The 15202-nt window shown below is 49.3% G+C and overlaps 1 protein-coding gene and 1 long non-coding RNA gene across 2 annotated transcripts; one reads left to right on the forward strand and one right to left on the reverse strand.

Annotated features, from left to right (window-relative positions):
- Window positions 1-1549: 1549 nt before the first annotated feature.
- ADAMTS1 (ADAM metallopeptidase with thrombospondin type 1 motif 1) lies at window positions 1550-10368 on the reverse strand. Its single transcript, XM_016197639.2, has 9 exons — window positions 9173-10368; window positions 7277-7623; window positions 6797-6929; window positions 6330-6494; window positions 5606-5892; window positions 5199-5385; window positions 4939-5114; window positions 3857-4032; window positions 1550-3687 (listed from the first exon to the last, which is right to left on the reverse strand). Exons 1-9 carry the CDS (start codon window positions 9852-9854, stop codon window positions 2988-2990), a joined length of 2853 nt encoding a protein of 950 aa, XP_016053125.2. The 5' UTR covers window positions 9855-10368; the 3' UTR covers window positions 1550-2987.
- LOC148092961 (uncharacterized) lies at window positions 8772-14917 on the forward strand. The gene is made up of 2 exons (XR_015714694.1): window positions 8772-10009; window positions 12382-14917. It is a non-coding gene; the product is annotated as an uncharacterized LOC148092961 (long non-coding RNA).
- The last annotated feature ends 285 nt before the right edge of the window (window positions 14918-15202 follow it).

Consider the following 15202-nt stretch of genomic DNA (forward strand, 5'->3'; position numbering starts at 1 on the left):
TAGAGAAAGTGCCCATTGAGTGGTTTGCACATTAATTTTAATTAATACTCCCTATCATGACAGCTCATCATTTATACCTGTACCATGAGCAAGCGCAAAATACTTCCTCCTTTTAACAGGTGCCTGATCAAGCTCACAGAACCAGATGTGTGTGTTTCTAAAAATATTTTTATTGAATTTTAGAAAGAAAGGAAGGGAGAGTGAAACATTGATCAGCCATGCCCTGCACACACACCCATCCCAACCCAGGGACGTGCCCCACTAGGATTCGAACGGGCAACCTTTCCGTGCACCGGGCGATGCCCAACCGAGTCACACCAGCCAGGGCAGAACAAAATGTGTTCGAACTAAGCTCTCTTTGCTCTCAATTTTGGATATTTTAAAACTGCTCCATTTATTAATAAAAGGAAAATCTCACCAGCAGAGGGCTGACAAAAATAACGTGATGACTTAGAAAGTTTTTGGCATTGAGGATACAGAGAACAGTGGGAAATCTTTTGACTGTTTTTACCTCTGTGTGTCCTAAATTTTGGTGTCCTTGCTTTTTATGTCAAATCGATATACTCCTTTTAAAAGTAACAGACTCATCAATGACTTAGGCAAGATCTGAAAATGACTTCTTTATATTATGGGTTATCATTTTAGGTACATTTATCTCATTTTATCAAATAGCTTGCACAGTAATTGAGGGTGCGGGCATCCACCACATTGCTCCTGAGTGCCATAGGAATGTATGTAAATAAATAATTGGGGTGGAGATTATTGGTGCAGGGAGCACGTTAGGCCATTGAAGTACATGGCCAAATCCAAGGTTTAACTGAGTTCTATGGCGCCAGAACTAGTCCCCAGTGTGAAAAGACTTGGCTTTTACTTTTCAGGCCAGTGACCCAGTAAGTAGTCAAAATTTAACCAGGGATTAACATGACTCTCCCTTCCCATGTGCTACTGTCTGATTTACATGCCTGGCTCCTGAGAATCTTCGTTCAATTGCTGAGGGGAAGAGCACTGAGTAATTATAAATTATCATCTGAATCTGAAATTAGCATGTTACATAGAACTATTTGAGGAAACCATTCGAAGGAGGGTGAATAAAGGATGGAAGTGTGAAGTTAGAAATGTCTGTGGTTAACCACATAATCCAAGACTTCTAGTACATCAGCTATTCCCTGAAAGGTAGGCACTTTGGAAGAAGCCTGTAATTTTAAAATCATTGATGTACCATTTAGTATTTAAAATATAGTCATTCATAGGCGGCTACCCAGAATGCTATTGGTGTTCCAGGGTTTCTCTGGATGCACCTCAGGCATTTCTGAAGAGAAAGTGGAACATTTGGCGGCCTCGGCTCACTGTGACTATTCTAAATGTAATTTAAGGAATCGTTTTCTGGTCAGTAGGTTAAATATTTCCACCTAATTTTAGTTATGTGATAAGGTTGAGAAAGACATAGAAATTCTAAATACTTCCAGAATTCCACCTTTTTCATTTAACTTATGCTACGCATCAGAGGTCAGCAAACTACCCCCAAAGAATAAATTTGGCCCGCTGCCTGTTTTTGTAAATAAAGTTTTATTAGCACACTGCCATGCCCATTCATTTATGTATTGCCTTTGGCTGTTTTCATGCTACAACAGCACATCTGAGTAGTTGTGATAGAGGTGGTACCGGCCACGAAGCTGAAAGTATTTATTATCTGGCTCTTTACAGAAACAGTCTGCCAACCACTTGTGTATATCATACATTAGTAACAAACCTATCTATCGCTAAAGATACCATAGCTTCCTTTCTTTGTAACAATCACATAATCCAGGATACATAAAATACATTTCATTAGAATGAAATCTTATTTCCAAAGAATTTAAGAAAATACTCCTTCAAATTCAGTATTTGTCTGATTTCCTTCCTATAAATTCCCACTTAAAAAAAATATACACATATATTTGAAAAGTGTTCTTTTATTATTTCTAGTAACATATATTGTATAAATACTCTATTTTTATATGCCCTTTTACAATCACGATATAACTTAAGAGTTTTATCATTAAAAAGAAATGTATAAAAATAAATATGTTATTATAGGCATTTATTACAGACTGTAGTCCTTCTTAGAAGGAACACACAAACCAATACTTATAAAGTACATAGAATGTATAGTAACATATTTTACTATATACATATGGAAAAGGTCATTCTCTTTCATAGTAGAAGAGCTGAACAGACATTCACCAGGATATGACTGTTGGACCAGCTGCTGGGGATGGACCTGCTACCCCTCAGTAGCCTCCCCACCACGAGACAAATGATCTCACTGTCCCCAAACACTGGGGACCCAGTTCTGCTCACCCCAGTCTTGTTCTGGCATTGCAGCCTTTTTGCGTGATCTTGCTGACTTTCTTGAGACTCAACCTGTTTTTTCACATCCACACTCCTAACACAGGCTTACACAAGGAGGAAAGAAAGGCAGGAGGTGCCGAGCTGGGGGCGCCTCCTCTGGTTTTTACCGGCACCCGACACATCGCAGCTGTTCTCCCCCTGGAGACTTGATGCATTTTTACAGACACATGCAATTGTGTCTTCTTCCAAAGAAACGCACAAAGACACGAGAGAGGCCCAAAAGGGTAATGATGGAGTCCTCTGACATCGCTAAGCTTTTTTCTCCATGGTGGACATTCTCGAATTCTTAACTCTGGGTAGAAAAGATGCCATAAACGTTCCCGGAAACCATCGCAACCAAAAACAGCGCTGGTCAAAACTCCTCCCTCTCTGTACCCCTCTCTCCCTCCGCTGCTAGTGAGGTAAAGTAAGCCAGGCCCTAAACTAAGACTCTCATCCTCGGGCTTCGCATGTCCCAAAGCCCCCGACAGCCAGCGTTGCGTGGGTACCGGGAGCCGGGGACCGACATCACCAGCAGGGGACGCTGGATCCCTCCAGCCTTCTTGATTTCAGTGCCTCAGCCCTTCCCACCCCTTCTCTCCCTCCACGCCGAGCCCTTAACTGCACTCTGCCACGGTGCAAAAGTCTATGTAATGTTTCGGTTTCTTCAGGGCATCGCAGCTCTCGTGGGCCAACACCCCCCCATCGTGGGACACGCACTGCAAGGTTCTCTTTTTGTAGCCCTTCCCGCAAGTCTTGGAGCAGGGCGACCAGTCGCCCAGCTGCCAGTGGGGACAGGGCAGGTCGGCGCATGGCCGGGTGCTGGCCGGCTTCACCTCCTTGGCACACTCTGAGGCAGGCTGCCCGTTGAGGTCCCGGCACTCGACCGGCCTCCGCTGCCACCCCAGCCCGCAGGACTTGGAGCACTCGCCCCACTCCTCGATGACCCACTCTGAGAAGGTGGGGATGGCGTTGAACGGTTCCTTCTTCTTCTTCATGAAATAGGTGTACTTGATTTTAGGCCGAAGGGCGTTGCCCACGGTCAGGACCTGGACGGTCAGGGGCTCCTTGAGGGGGCTGAAGCTGCGCACCCTCTCCAGCGCCGCCGACGAGCCGCTGTACCTCAGGGCACTGCCTTTGTACATGATGTCCTGCTCCAAGGTGGACAAGGTGAAGTCGCCGTTCAGGATGTACGTGCCGTCGGCGGCTTTGATGGCCAGGAAGCTGCCCGTGTTCCTGGAGCCCCTCTGGTTCCGTTGTTTCACTTCGATGTTGGTGGCTCCCTCTGGAATTGTGACGATGTCCTGGTAGCCAGGCCTGCAGGCAAGAAAAGCAGACGACAGATGGCTCATTCATTCACTGGCTGACTTCAGCGTGGCTTAGCTTGAAGCCACGGTGATCATTTAGAATACGCTTTTTTACCAGACCTGTCAAAAGTGACATCTAAACGGTATGCTCTTTGGGAGTGTGGCATTTTAAAACTTACTTTGAACTGGTCACCGATCCTGATATTTTCTTGCATGTAGAGCCATTTCCTCCACAGATACCGCATTTATCAAATTTCTTTTTGGAGTCTATGATGCGATCGCAACCGGCTTTTACACACTGTCCCTGCACGCAGACAGAGGTGGAATCCGGGCTACATGGAGTACCGTCCACCACCTGAGGAAGGAAGAATATGTATCTGGTGTCACACGCTAACAAGGGAAGACATGAGGCTAGAACTATAACACTTTCCCTCATTAACGTGCCATCTCTGATTTCCTGGCCATCACAATAAGACAGTACTCTATACACGTCCTATACTACCCCTTCTCTTTGTCTTCTTTTCCTATAGTACATATAGACATCTGAAAAAATTGCACATTTTTTGATTATTTGGTTTATTGACTTTTCTCACTTCTAGCTAAGGTCCATGAAAGCAGAACTTTTTGTCAATCTTTTTTCCTGCTCTATCCTCAGTGCCCAGAATAATGCTTGGCAATAGCAGATGCTGAATAAGTCACTTACTAAATATTGAATCTGCAACTGGGGAATATTTTTATAGCCTAGAGTGATAACGACACATGGCATCTCAACCAAATTCAATACCATGTTCTGCCTCAGCCAAACAGCAAAATGATGCTTCTTCTAGTTCAATATATGTCCTTAACCACAGAAGGTGTCAGAGCTCAGGCGTGCATTTTAATAAGTCTGTTTGCACAAGCTCTTGCCAGTCACCCGGTAACAAGTACTTTGGACTATGCTTAGGCTATTGTCCAAAACCACTCGTGGGTTGCCATGTTAATACATAATTTATCTAACCAGTAGCAAGGGGCTCTTGTTTATAAGAGTATTAATAAGCAATTGCAGACTCATAAATGCTGGATTCAAGCGTCCTTCATAACTCTGAATGACACCAAGCTTAAATCTGACAGTCGCCGAGGTGTCCAGAAGAAAATGAATTCTAACTTGAAATTGAACATGTTAATATACAAATTAAAGAAAGTGCCTCCTCATAGGTTGCATGAAAAGGTAGCAGGCCCAGGCCTTGGGTCTTAGGCAAAAAGTAAGTGGAAAAGTCACTACCTTGGGCTGCAGGACGAAGAAGTAGCCGATGCCTTTGGCTTGACAGATGAGCTTGCACCTGTCCTTGGGGGAGACGCCCGCGTACTTGGGCGTCCACTCCACTGCGGGCCCACTCCCGAAGGAAGCCTTGGAGAACTCGTTGTGCGCCTCACATTGCTCCTCTCTGAAGGTTTTTCCTGGAAAGACAATGTGACCGTATTATCAGTTTCCACTCCTCAACTGCCTCTTGCTGGGCAAGTCTTCTCCCCATTTCTACGCACCATTATTATCTGGACAGTCCTCGATGTTGCACGACCTGTATCGCACGCGCTTGCCTTCACAGTACTTCCCTCCGTTCTTTGGGACAGGGTTGTCACATTCCCGCATCGTATACTGAACGCCTCCGCCACAGGTTCTCGAGCAGTCTCCCCAGGGTCCCCACAGCCCCCAGCTTCCATGAACGGGAGTCTAAATGGGGACACAAGTCATCAGCGTTAGAATTCTCTACAAAGACCTTAGAGAAAAATATGAAACAAAGAATCAATTATAAAGATAATCTATCTTGTGCCCACCCGAGAACACAGAGAGGGAGAGGGGAGAGGGGTGTTTAACGTGAGAGCAGACGTTCTCACATCACTGCGTTCAGTTCTGACTTTTAAAGGAGTAGGGGCACGGGCAGAAAACTCACATCGAAATGCTTCTTGTCGGTGTTGTTCACACACTTGCCGTTGACACACCATTTCCCTTCTCCACAGATGGTGCCGTCTGCCCAAGGGAAGTGTTTGGTTTGGCACACCAGCAACCCTCCAGACGTGCCCGTGCACCAGAGGGTGGTGCACGTGCTGGCTGCATCTGGGCAGTGTTTGGACTCCTCCCCAAATGTAAACTGGCACTGCCGGTTGGCATCATACAAGGTCCCAGGAAGATCAGAGGGGAGCTGGATGGGGCTCTGGGGCTTGTCCAACAAACATTCCCCTGCAGAAAAAAACACAGTGCCAACCAATGTTAATAAATAATAAATGAAAGCATGTAGGGGGTGGGTCAGTTTCAGCAAATATTTATCATAAGAGACAATATATAGCAAAATGATTTGAAAGCTGTCGACCTTTTGGGAAAGATGCCAGAGAAATTAAAATGAAGATGCTATCCTCAATGGGGTATTTCTGCATTAACAATGACAGGGAATTATTGTTCTGCTAAAAACTCAAATTAATGTATGTTGGGAGTGACTAGGCCAGAAGCAGTATCTTTTATTGGGATTAAGATCTATAAAATGTATGCTCCCAGCAATGGAAGTAATTTTGAAGGAGGGAAAATATCAAGAACAACAACAGAAAAATGAGCCCATTTAATTAGAACTCCACATGTGGCAGGTTAGATGCCATCTAGAAAGAGTAGCTGGAGTGTCTTACCGTGACCATTGTCCAGAAACGAGGTAATCATGTAGGCGCTGCAGGGAGACCAGGGCTGGCTGCGGTCCAGGTTGGAAAGCATTGACGCCATCATGTGGGAATCCCGCTCCACATTAATGCTGGCACACTGCTTGGCATCATCGTGTGGCATGTTAAACACGTGGCCTAAGAAGCAATCCGAAACCCACATTAAAATAGAGGTCACTTTGCAATATTTTGTTCCCAATAGGGATATTTCCAGAGGGGAAAAAATGTACAATATCCAAATGTCCACAGCTCCAACTACCTTACTTTGTATTCTAATAAAGATGATCATGTTTAGAATAACTCTTTTCTGCAGTTTCTAAGAAGCCCTGGCATCTAAAATAGCAATAGAACCTGCAGACGCTCGCTCTCTCAAATTAATATAATGTTTATCAGTTTGAATTCAGAAATTGGGCTTAACGCTTTCTCCAAAACAGACTTACCTAACTCATGGGCTGTGGTGAAGGCAGCTTGTAAACCATCATCTTCTATCACGGAGCAGCTTCTGCTGGGGTCACATATAGTCCCAACGTCGGCCATCCCAAGAGTATCACAGGTCTGGGTCCCACACAGATCCTGTAAGGAGCAAAGGCATATCCTTATTAATAGGGACATAGCACACACTTTGGGGTCTTTTGGGTAGGGTGTATCTTCACATATGTCTTGGAGCATCTACATCTGTTGTTGTTGACCTGTCCTTTTAGGAATACTCTGTGTGACTTTAATTAAGATTTTTCCTAATGCTTTTCAAACAGGACTGTGAAACCTGAGATATTAAAATTATAGAAGAAATAGAGGATGACTGACCATGCTAGCCAATTAAAAAAATGCAAGTGCCCCAAATCGGTGAAATGCCTTCCAGACATGTTACAAAGCCGACTCCCAAGAAGAGCCCATCATAACTGGCACTCCCTTCCTCTCACCTCTCTGGTGAAAAGGATCGCCGTGTCATAGTGCTCGGCATCTCGGTCACTGGGTGGGTTGTGCTGCTTTTGCCAGCTGCAGAAGTTGCGCAGAGTGAGGGCAGCGTTGGAGGTCACTTCGGGTCCCTTCTGTTCCTCATAGATGACCAGGATCTTCACTACCACCAGGCTAATTGAATTTCGGATGCTGGGGTGCTTGTACAACCTGGCTGCCACTGAGAACAAGGTGAGAAGGTAGTTCTTTAGGCCGCTGCCGTGGAACTCTGCCATCGACTGGTCAGCCACGAGCATCGTTTCCACGTAACGGGGGCTGGACACAAATCGCTTCTTTCTTATGCTTCCACTTCCTGTAAAGAAACAAGAAAGATGGTTTGCTCAGGGACAGTCTAGCCAAGAATAGCTACCTTCCCACAGTATATAAGGAAAGCCTAACCAGTCAAAGCAAGTAAAACAAAAATACACCCCGAACTACAATAACAAAAATATCTGCATCTCCTTTCACTGAAAATAATGTTATTTTTTAAAGTTTTTTCCTTTAAAGAAAAAGGCCACGTGCTCCTCTGAGGGTCAGGCTTTTGGTAAAAAATATTTATTTTTTGGTGAGTAGGGTTTCTTTTGTTCTCTTGGAAATCCTACTATCAGAACAAGGCAGTGTGCACATCTTCCTACCCAGCTGTAGTAAAAACTTGGAGCAAGAGCAGCAGGCAGAGGCCCTGAGTCACTCTTTCACAGGCCAGGGCTCAAATCCTCAATGAGCTCATCGGGCTCCACGTGGAAGGCCCAGGGCAGGGCTGGGCCTCTGCCAAGGGGCCGGGCCTCCAGGAATCTCAGCCTGCGCTGCTCTGCAATCTCATTCCAGGGGTCCCTGGGGTGCACTCCTCCTGCCAAATGCAGGCAAAAAGACCACCCACTCTGCCCAGCAGCCTCTTGCCCCACTCCCGCTGCCCCAGGGAAACAGGAGTTCCTGCGTTGGGCCCGGGTTGATTATTTTTAAAAGAGCTCTTCAGACTCCTGAGACTGGGCCCCCAGGGAGCCGGGCTGTAACCGCAGAGCTGCTTCACGGAGCCGAAGTGCAGGGGAAAGTGGGGAATCCTAAAACAGGCATGTGAGGGTGTTCAAGGCGAACAAAGGCAGCGAAGTGGGGGACTGAAAAGCCGGACGGTGAGCCCCGCGCGCAGCAGCGAGGGGAAGGCGGAGCAGGAGCGGCGGCGACCAGCGATTCAACAGCAGGGCTCGCGAGCAGGGCCCTGGCCGCGAGGGGGAGCGCGAAGCGGGAGGCCGGGGGAGGCGCGGAGAGGCGGGGCGCGCCGGGCAAAGACCTCCGGGGCAGGCTCTGCCCCGGGCCGGCGGTCGGCTCAGCCTCTCCAACGCGAAAGGGGACAGAGGCCGGCCCATCGGAGAGCGAGGCGCAGCCGCGCGACCTCGCGGGCGGCACAGCCCCGGGGCGCCGTCGCTCCTCTCGCCCTCCGTCCCCGCCCCTCCTCTGCGCACGGGGTGCGCGCACGGGCGGCGGTTACAAAACTAGTGCAAAGTTGCAACGCGACCCAAGAACACGAAATGAACGGGATGGAAAGACGTTGCACGCGCTCGCGCTCGACTAAGGTGGGACGAGCTGGATTACCAACCAACCAACCAACCAACCCTCCCCCTTCCTGCTCTAAACGCTTCGCCACAGTCAGCAGAAAATCACTGATTTGTCGGTTTTGCCTGGATCATTCATTATTCAGGCAAACGGAATTAGGTGTTCTAGCAGGACCTCAAGCCTCTCTGCTGCGCGCCAGGTCTCCGTCCCGTCTGCAAACTGGAGTCTAGTCTTAAGCCGCGTCTCGTAGAGAAAGTGGGGGGAGAGGGGTGGATGGAAAGTCAAGCGAGAAAAATTCTTCTGGGGACGGATACCTGTTGGCTGCCCTGCGTGCGGCGGCGCTGGGTCCCTCGGCCGCCACGGTGCGCCTGCGTTCTCGCCTTCTGGCCCCGCTCCCTTCGAGAGCGGAGTCTCGTCGTCTACAACCCCGCACTTGGCACCGCCGCCGCCCCGCCGCCTCCGTCGCAGGAGATGGAACTGGGGCCGGGTCGGCGGCCCCTCCCCGGCGGCGGCGGGGGCGAGGCGCACGGTGGCGGCGGCCGGCGCGGGCTGGATGAAGTACTCCTCGCCCTGCAGATGGAAGGCGCCGCGCACGCCCTCGCAGAGGCTCAGCGCGGCCGCTGAGCTGGGGTCGCCGTTCACTGTGCCGGAGTAGAAGCAGTGCGCCAGGTCGCCGACCGGGTCGGGACTTGGAGCATCTGGCCCCTGTGTGCGCCCCACGGTCTGGAACGTGAAGCCGGGCGCCAGGAAGCCGCGGTCCGGTTGCAGTTCCAGGCTCAGCTGCCGGCCGAAGGCGTCCAGGCGGAGGTGCGTGTCCCTGTGTCCCGGGTCGCGCTCCAGTGCCGGCAGCACCAGCTCCTCGTCTTCCTCCGCGGGGCGCCCGTGCGCCCCCGGCACGGTCAGCGGCGCTGCAGCCGCCGCGAGCAGCAGCAGCAGCAGCAGCACGGACTCACGCTGCGATCCCCGGGACCACCGCGCCAGCTCTGCCTTCCCCATGTCGCCGCCGGCGGTTACGCCTTCGGAACGCCGCGGGGACCGCTAGCCGCACCCGAGCCCCGGGAGGCACCGCGCGCCGCCGCGCACCAACCTAGAAGGCTATTGTGTGGGCCGGGAGTGCAGAGTCTCGCCGGCCGCGCTCTGGATGGTTCAAGGTAACAGTTACTATTATTCTTTGCAAGTTCACGCAGAGCCGGCCGTAGACGGGGCTCCGGGAGTCAACTGGGAGGAGGCGCTGCAGTTCAGCGCCTCCTGCGAACGCGAAGTTCCCCTTCTGGAGGCACCGCGCAGCAGGCGCTGACGGGGGGCGGGGGCGCTGCTGCGGGGACCAGAAGCGTCTTGGAGCGTCTCTGGGGCTCGGGCACCGGGCCACGCGAAGATCGGCGCCTGGAGCCCCTCCTCGGCCTCCGCCTGGACCAGGCTGCTGCTCGCTCTGCGCAGGGCTCAGTCCTCCCGGCCCGACGGCGAGACCTGGCTTTGGAACGGCCCCTGGCTCGGAGCGGCTTTCCTGCGAGTGCAGGAACGGGGCACTCGGGACCGCTCTTTTATAGCTTGAGAGCGCCTCTCCATCTCCCTGCCCCCTTCCTCCTCCTCCCTCTTGACACCGCCTTTCCACCCCAAGACACCGCCCCTAAAGCCGGCTGGATCGCGCGCGGCGCGGCGGGCCCCGGGCGGGGGAGGGGGCGGCCCGCACTGGCTCGGCGCCAGCCGCCCGGCAGCGTGGGGGCGGAGGGCTCCGCGGCGGCGCGGTGACCAGCACTTTGTACCTCTGGGTGAGGTACTCACTTCCCCCGCGCCTTCTCCCCGGCCTCTTCCCGGACCACCCTCCCTTCCTTCCCGCCGCCCCTCTGCGGGAGCGCGCGGCGCTGCTGTTTCCCAGAAGGGACGGCCGGGTGGGAAGCGGAGTCTCGGCTCCGGGATCTCCCTGCCCAGGAACTGGCCCTGCGAGGCCTCCCTCTCCCCACCCCTACCCCCGGAGCCCCCTACTCCCCACCCCTCCTCGCCGTCCCCGTAGCCGGCCACGGGCGGGGTGGCTGCGGCGTGTCCTCTCTTCTCCCCAGCTTTTCCCGGGAAAGCTCGGCTGGCCCAGCGCCTACCCTAGAAAGCGCGCTGGGTGAGGGGGCCCCGAGACATCGCCCGCGCTCTGCGCCGGTGAATGCCTGTGCGCTGGCCTTCACCCCTACCCCTTCCAACAGCACCCCCCTCCCGCCGCCCTGGAGTCTCGGGGGGGTACCCAGCTTCACACTTCCGGAGTAGGTGGTGCGGGACGCGGTTCCGTTCCCTAGAGCCCCGGGCGGGAACTGCGCTTTCCCTTCCGCGCTGGGGAAGGGTCAGCTCCGCCCTCCCGCCCGCTGCCTCCCGCGCCTCGGCGGCGGCCGGACGCGGGCCGGGCCGGCAGAGCCGTCCAGGCGCCCCGCTTTCGCACCCCGGGGCCCGCGGGATCGCCGGGGCAGAACGTGTGCGGTGGGGACTTGAGGAAACCGGCCTCCTTCCGGGCCCCTCCCTCCTCCCGTCCGCGCGCGTCCCGAGGGCGAGGACGGCCGAGCCTTTCCACCGTTAGTTAGGTCCCCAAGAAAAAGCCCAGCAGCCGGTCCATCGACAAGGAAGGAGGGGCTCGGTGACACAGAGGAAGGAAATGTTTCATAACGCGTCCGCAGGCGGAAAACCTCGGGGACAATGGTGAGGATGGCCGCCGGCTCCCAGGGCGACCCGCGTCCCTGGGGCTCGCGCGCGCCGCCTCCTGCGCTCGCGGGGTCTGGAGCCCCGCCGCCCCCGCGCCTCGGTTTCCACGCAGCTGCGGCTCTGCCCTTGGCTCGCTCCCCCGCACGTCGGCCCGGCTTCCTTCTGTCCCTGTCGGGCGTCGCCTTCGGCCCTCCCGCGCGCCCCTCTCCCAGTCTGTGCTTCCAGAACACTTGGGTACTTCCCGCACTCCCCCTTTCCTCTGGGAGGCCTAGATCGCCTACCCCAACAATAAAACCCAAAATGTTGCTTTCCACTCTCTAGGAAAGTTCAAATGAGAACGAGTGACACAGAGAAGCAAAAAGAAAAAAGAAAAAAAAAAAGAGGCTTCACGCTGGAGGGAGTTTTAACAGCATGCTCTGGCCCCCACACATTTAGGCGCGCATGCTTTCTTAAATGCAGCTTCCTTCTTTTTAGGGTCACTGTCATAGTTAAATGCAGAACGATCTACTCAGGAGTTGTATCTAATTTGACAGCAGCTCAAGGCATCTCCATCACCACTTCTCTCGCCCCACCTAACCTTTTGGCAGTCCTGCCCACCCCCTTTGGCCCAGCCTGTTTCACAGGCCCCCTTCCCCCACTCCCTCTCTCCTTCAGTTGGGATACTGACACACTCACGAGTGGCCCCATTCCTTCCCGCATTTTCCAGCTTAACTTTTCCTGTTCCTCTTTGAGGGAAGAGATGCACTCCTCTCTGCCCCACAAGTGTGTGTGTGTGTCCCTGCCTCTGTGACAGGTCATTTCCATTCCATTTTTCACATGATTTCATTTCATTTGTTCTTTCCAGCTCGAAGAAATGTTAGATACTTGGGAGAACATTTGAGGAAAAGTCGCTTTACACTTGCAAGATACCGACTGAGAAATTACGAAAGCAGGGTGGCGAAGCTGGCAATGAATGTTCAAACTCCTGCTTAGAGGTGGGCTCTGGAAACAATGTCAAGGGACCAGCAGTTGGGGCCTCAGCGTGGCTGTGAGATGGAGATTTCAGATACTTGAGGTGGTCCAGGGGCCCAGAGACCCAGCAGAGGACCGAGGGTACATGGGCGCTCCTTGGATTGGGACATTACGGGAAGTTCCGAAGACCGGCAGGAAACTGTAATTTTCTAAAAACTCATGTAATGTATTCCAAAGCATCACCTCTCCCCTGCATAAACTTTAGCTTTTAAAATACACACATGCTAGCTTGGCCTTTAGTCCATTTCTGCCCCCAGCACATTCTTATTGGAAGTTTGTTTAGTTCAAGGCATAGATTTCTAATCTTGAATGGTTTACTTCAAATCCATTATAACTTTTGTATGTTTCATGTTGTATATCCAAATAGAGTTGAAAAAAACCCACAAAAAAACCCACAGAGAGCTAAAGGCAAAGGATGGCCAGGAACATGGCTTTTTTATTCGCTGGGTCTCCCTCCAGATTTCTGTTCTTTTGCATAATGATTCCAATCTGTCGTGCACCTGTAGTTCTGGGAAATGATTCTTTTTTAATCGCTTCAGCAGAGGCATGGATGTAGGAATTGCCAATTACTAAGCTTGAAAAACTCCATCCGTACTCAGAAGAACATTTAATCTACTTACCTTTTTTTTCTCTCTCTTTTTTTTTTAAGACCAGCACTCTTTGGGCGTTTGTGGTATTACATAAGCATATACATATAACATATGTCTATTTTAAACAAGATTGTGAATGGAAAAAGATTTTACTGTGGAGACAAGACCCACAGAAGTAAAATGTGTACATGGCACTAGTAAAAATGACATGTAATATTGGCCCTTTTAAGTAAGCTTTGCTGCCTCCCCCGTATAAAATGTTTGCTCCTCGATTTGAACGGGCACCCAAAAGATCACACGTTGTCCTAAGCCCTACCATGTCTCTGGCTTTCTTTTTATAGAATATGTATGTGCTAATACACATACATTGTGATATGTTCTAATTTATAGACCTTAACCAGTTTTTATTATTTGTAGAGAGGAGCTAACCAAAGTTAAAATACAGGATGGGGCAAAAATAAGTTTACAGTTGTTCATATGGAAAATAATACAATAATTAATAAGCAGCAATACAAGAATAAACTCTGTGTTTCACGTACTCACTACTGTAAACTGACTTTTGCCCCACACTGTATTTGACACAGATATTCTTACAATGAACAGTTTGACCTTTTAAAAGCATCCGTGTCTTCTATTAACAGAGAAATGGGAATGTTTTGAGCATTTTGAAGTAAAAGAAGCAAACAAGTATTCATTTTTACCTACACCTTATGTGTTTGTATGTGTTTCACTTACTCATATTTTATGGACACAATACTCTAGTCATAATTCTTAAGATGTCTAGATCAAATTAAGTATTTAACAAGTGGCCACAAAATGAGGGAATCTGGTAATATACATGCACTACTAGCATTGTTTTAGTGAAAATATTATCTACAGAAATGATGACTATTTCATATTTCCTAAACATGTGCTGCTATTTATTCATATTGTCATACCATAGAATTTACCAATTAGAAATGGGAAAGTTGTTTAGTGCTCTTTTTATGAACATATGGTCTGAAGTAAGATTGAACAAATGGGCATTTCATTGGATCATAAATGAGGAAAAAGATACAAAACATTTATTTTAAGCATGTTTTTTACCCAAGACTATAACAAATACTGAAAACAGAAAAATTAATGTAAATTGTGTTTGGACTACAAATTGCTGTGACCCCCAAAATCACGCATTTGCAAGAACTGAGAAAAGTATAATCTGTGGAATCCACCTTCCTTGTTTCACAGATATTAAATTATGCTTCTAACGGGGCTTTGCCTTCAGTGTGCTCCAAGTTGGGAGCTTAGAAATGACTCTGACTCATTAGGTTTAATCAAATGCCTTTTTGGCATTTTAATTATCTAATTGTTTAGTAGGTTAAGTATGTTGTCAGACTTGTTACTGCTGTGGTTTCCAATGACTAAATTTCATTTAAATTCTACATAGGAATTTTGTGGCAATAGCAATTCCACCTTAAAAGATTCACAGCCTTTAGGACCTCTTTCAGCCCACGAGGTGGCGATGGTCTACAGCAAATGATGTACAGCTCAGGTTTTCTTAATAGTACAAGTCATGAGTTTGCAAAGTAGGTTATACCTTTTCAATCATATCTGATAAAATTTTATCAAGATTTCTTTCAACTTTTTGTATCACGGAAAATATCTTTTGAATGTGGTAACTTGAAGTGTATTTACATTCTTAAAATAATAAAATGCCTTAGCCAGCTACTTTTAAAAAAATCTTGTAGCTCTGTTAACTTAAACCAAAAATTAAAAAATCAATTAAACTTTAAAAAAATACCTCTGATAAGATAATACTATGGGTAACTTTCATTTGTCACATTTGAGAGCTTTATGAAATTCAAATAAAAAGATCATAGACATTGGAATCCACTAAATCAAATTAAAAGCTCATTTATTAAACAGGGCTTTAAGTGCCTACTGTATGCTTAGTGTACATTAATGCTTGACAGCTAAAGTTAACTTATTTTCTTGGTTTAGAGATTTCCATAGCAAGAAACAAAAAAAACAAGTGCAAAAAAGAGAGAGAGAAAATGTTCTGCCACCAGGTGGTGACAAAACATA

This window comes from Miniopterus natalensis, chromosome 6, assembly GCF_054644295.1.
Source record: "Miniopterus natalensis isolate mMinNat1 chromosome 6, mMinNat1.hap1, whole genome shotgun sequence".
Lineage (NCBI taxonomy): Eukaryota > Metazoa > Chordata > Mammalia > Chiroptera > Miniopteridae > Miniopterus > Miniopterus natalensis.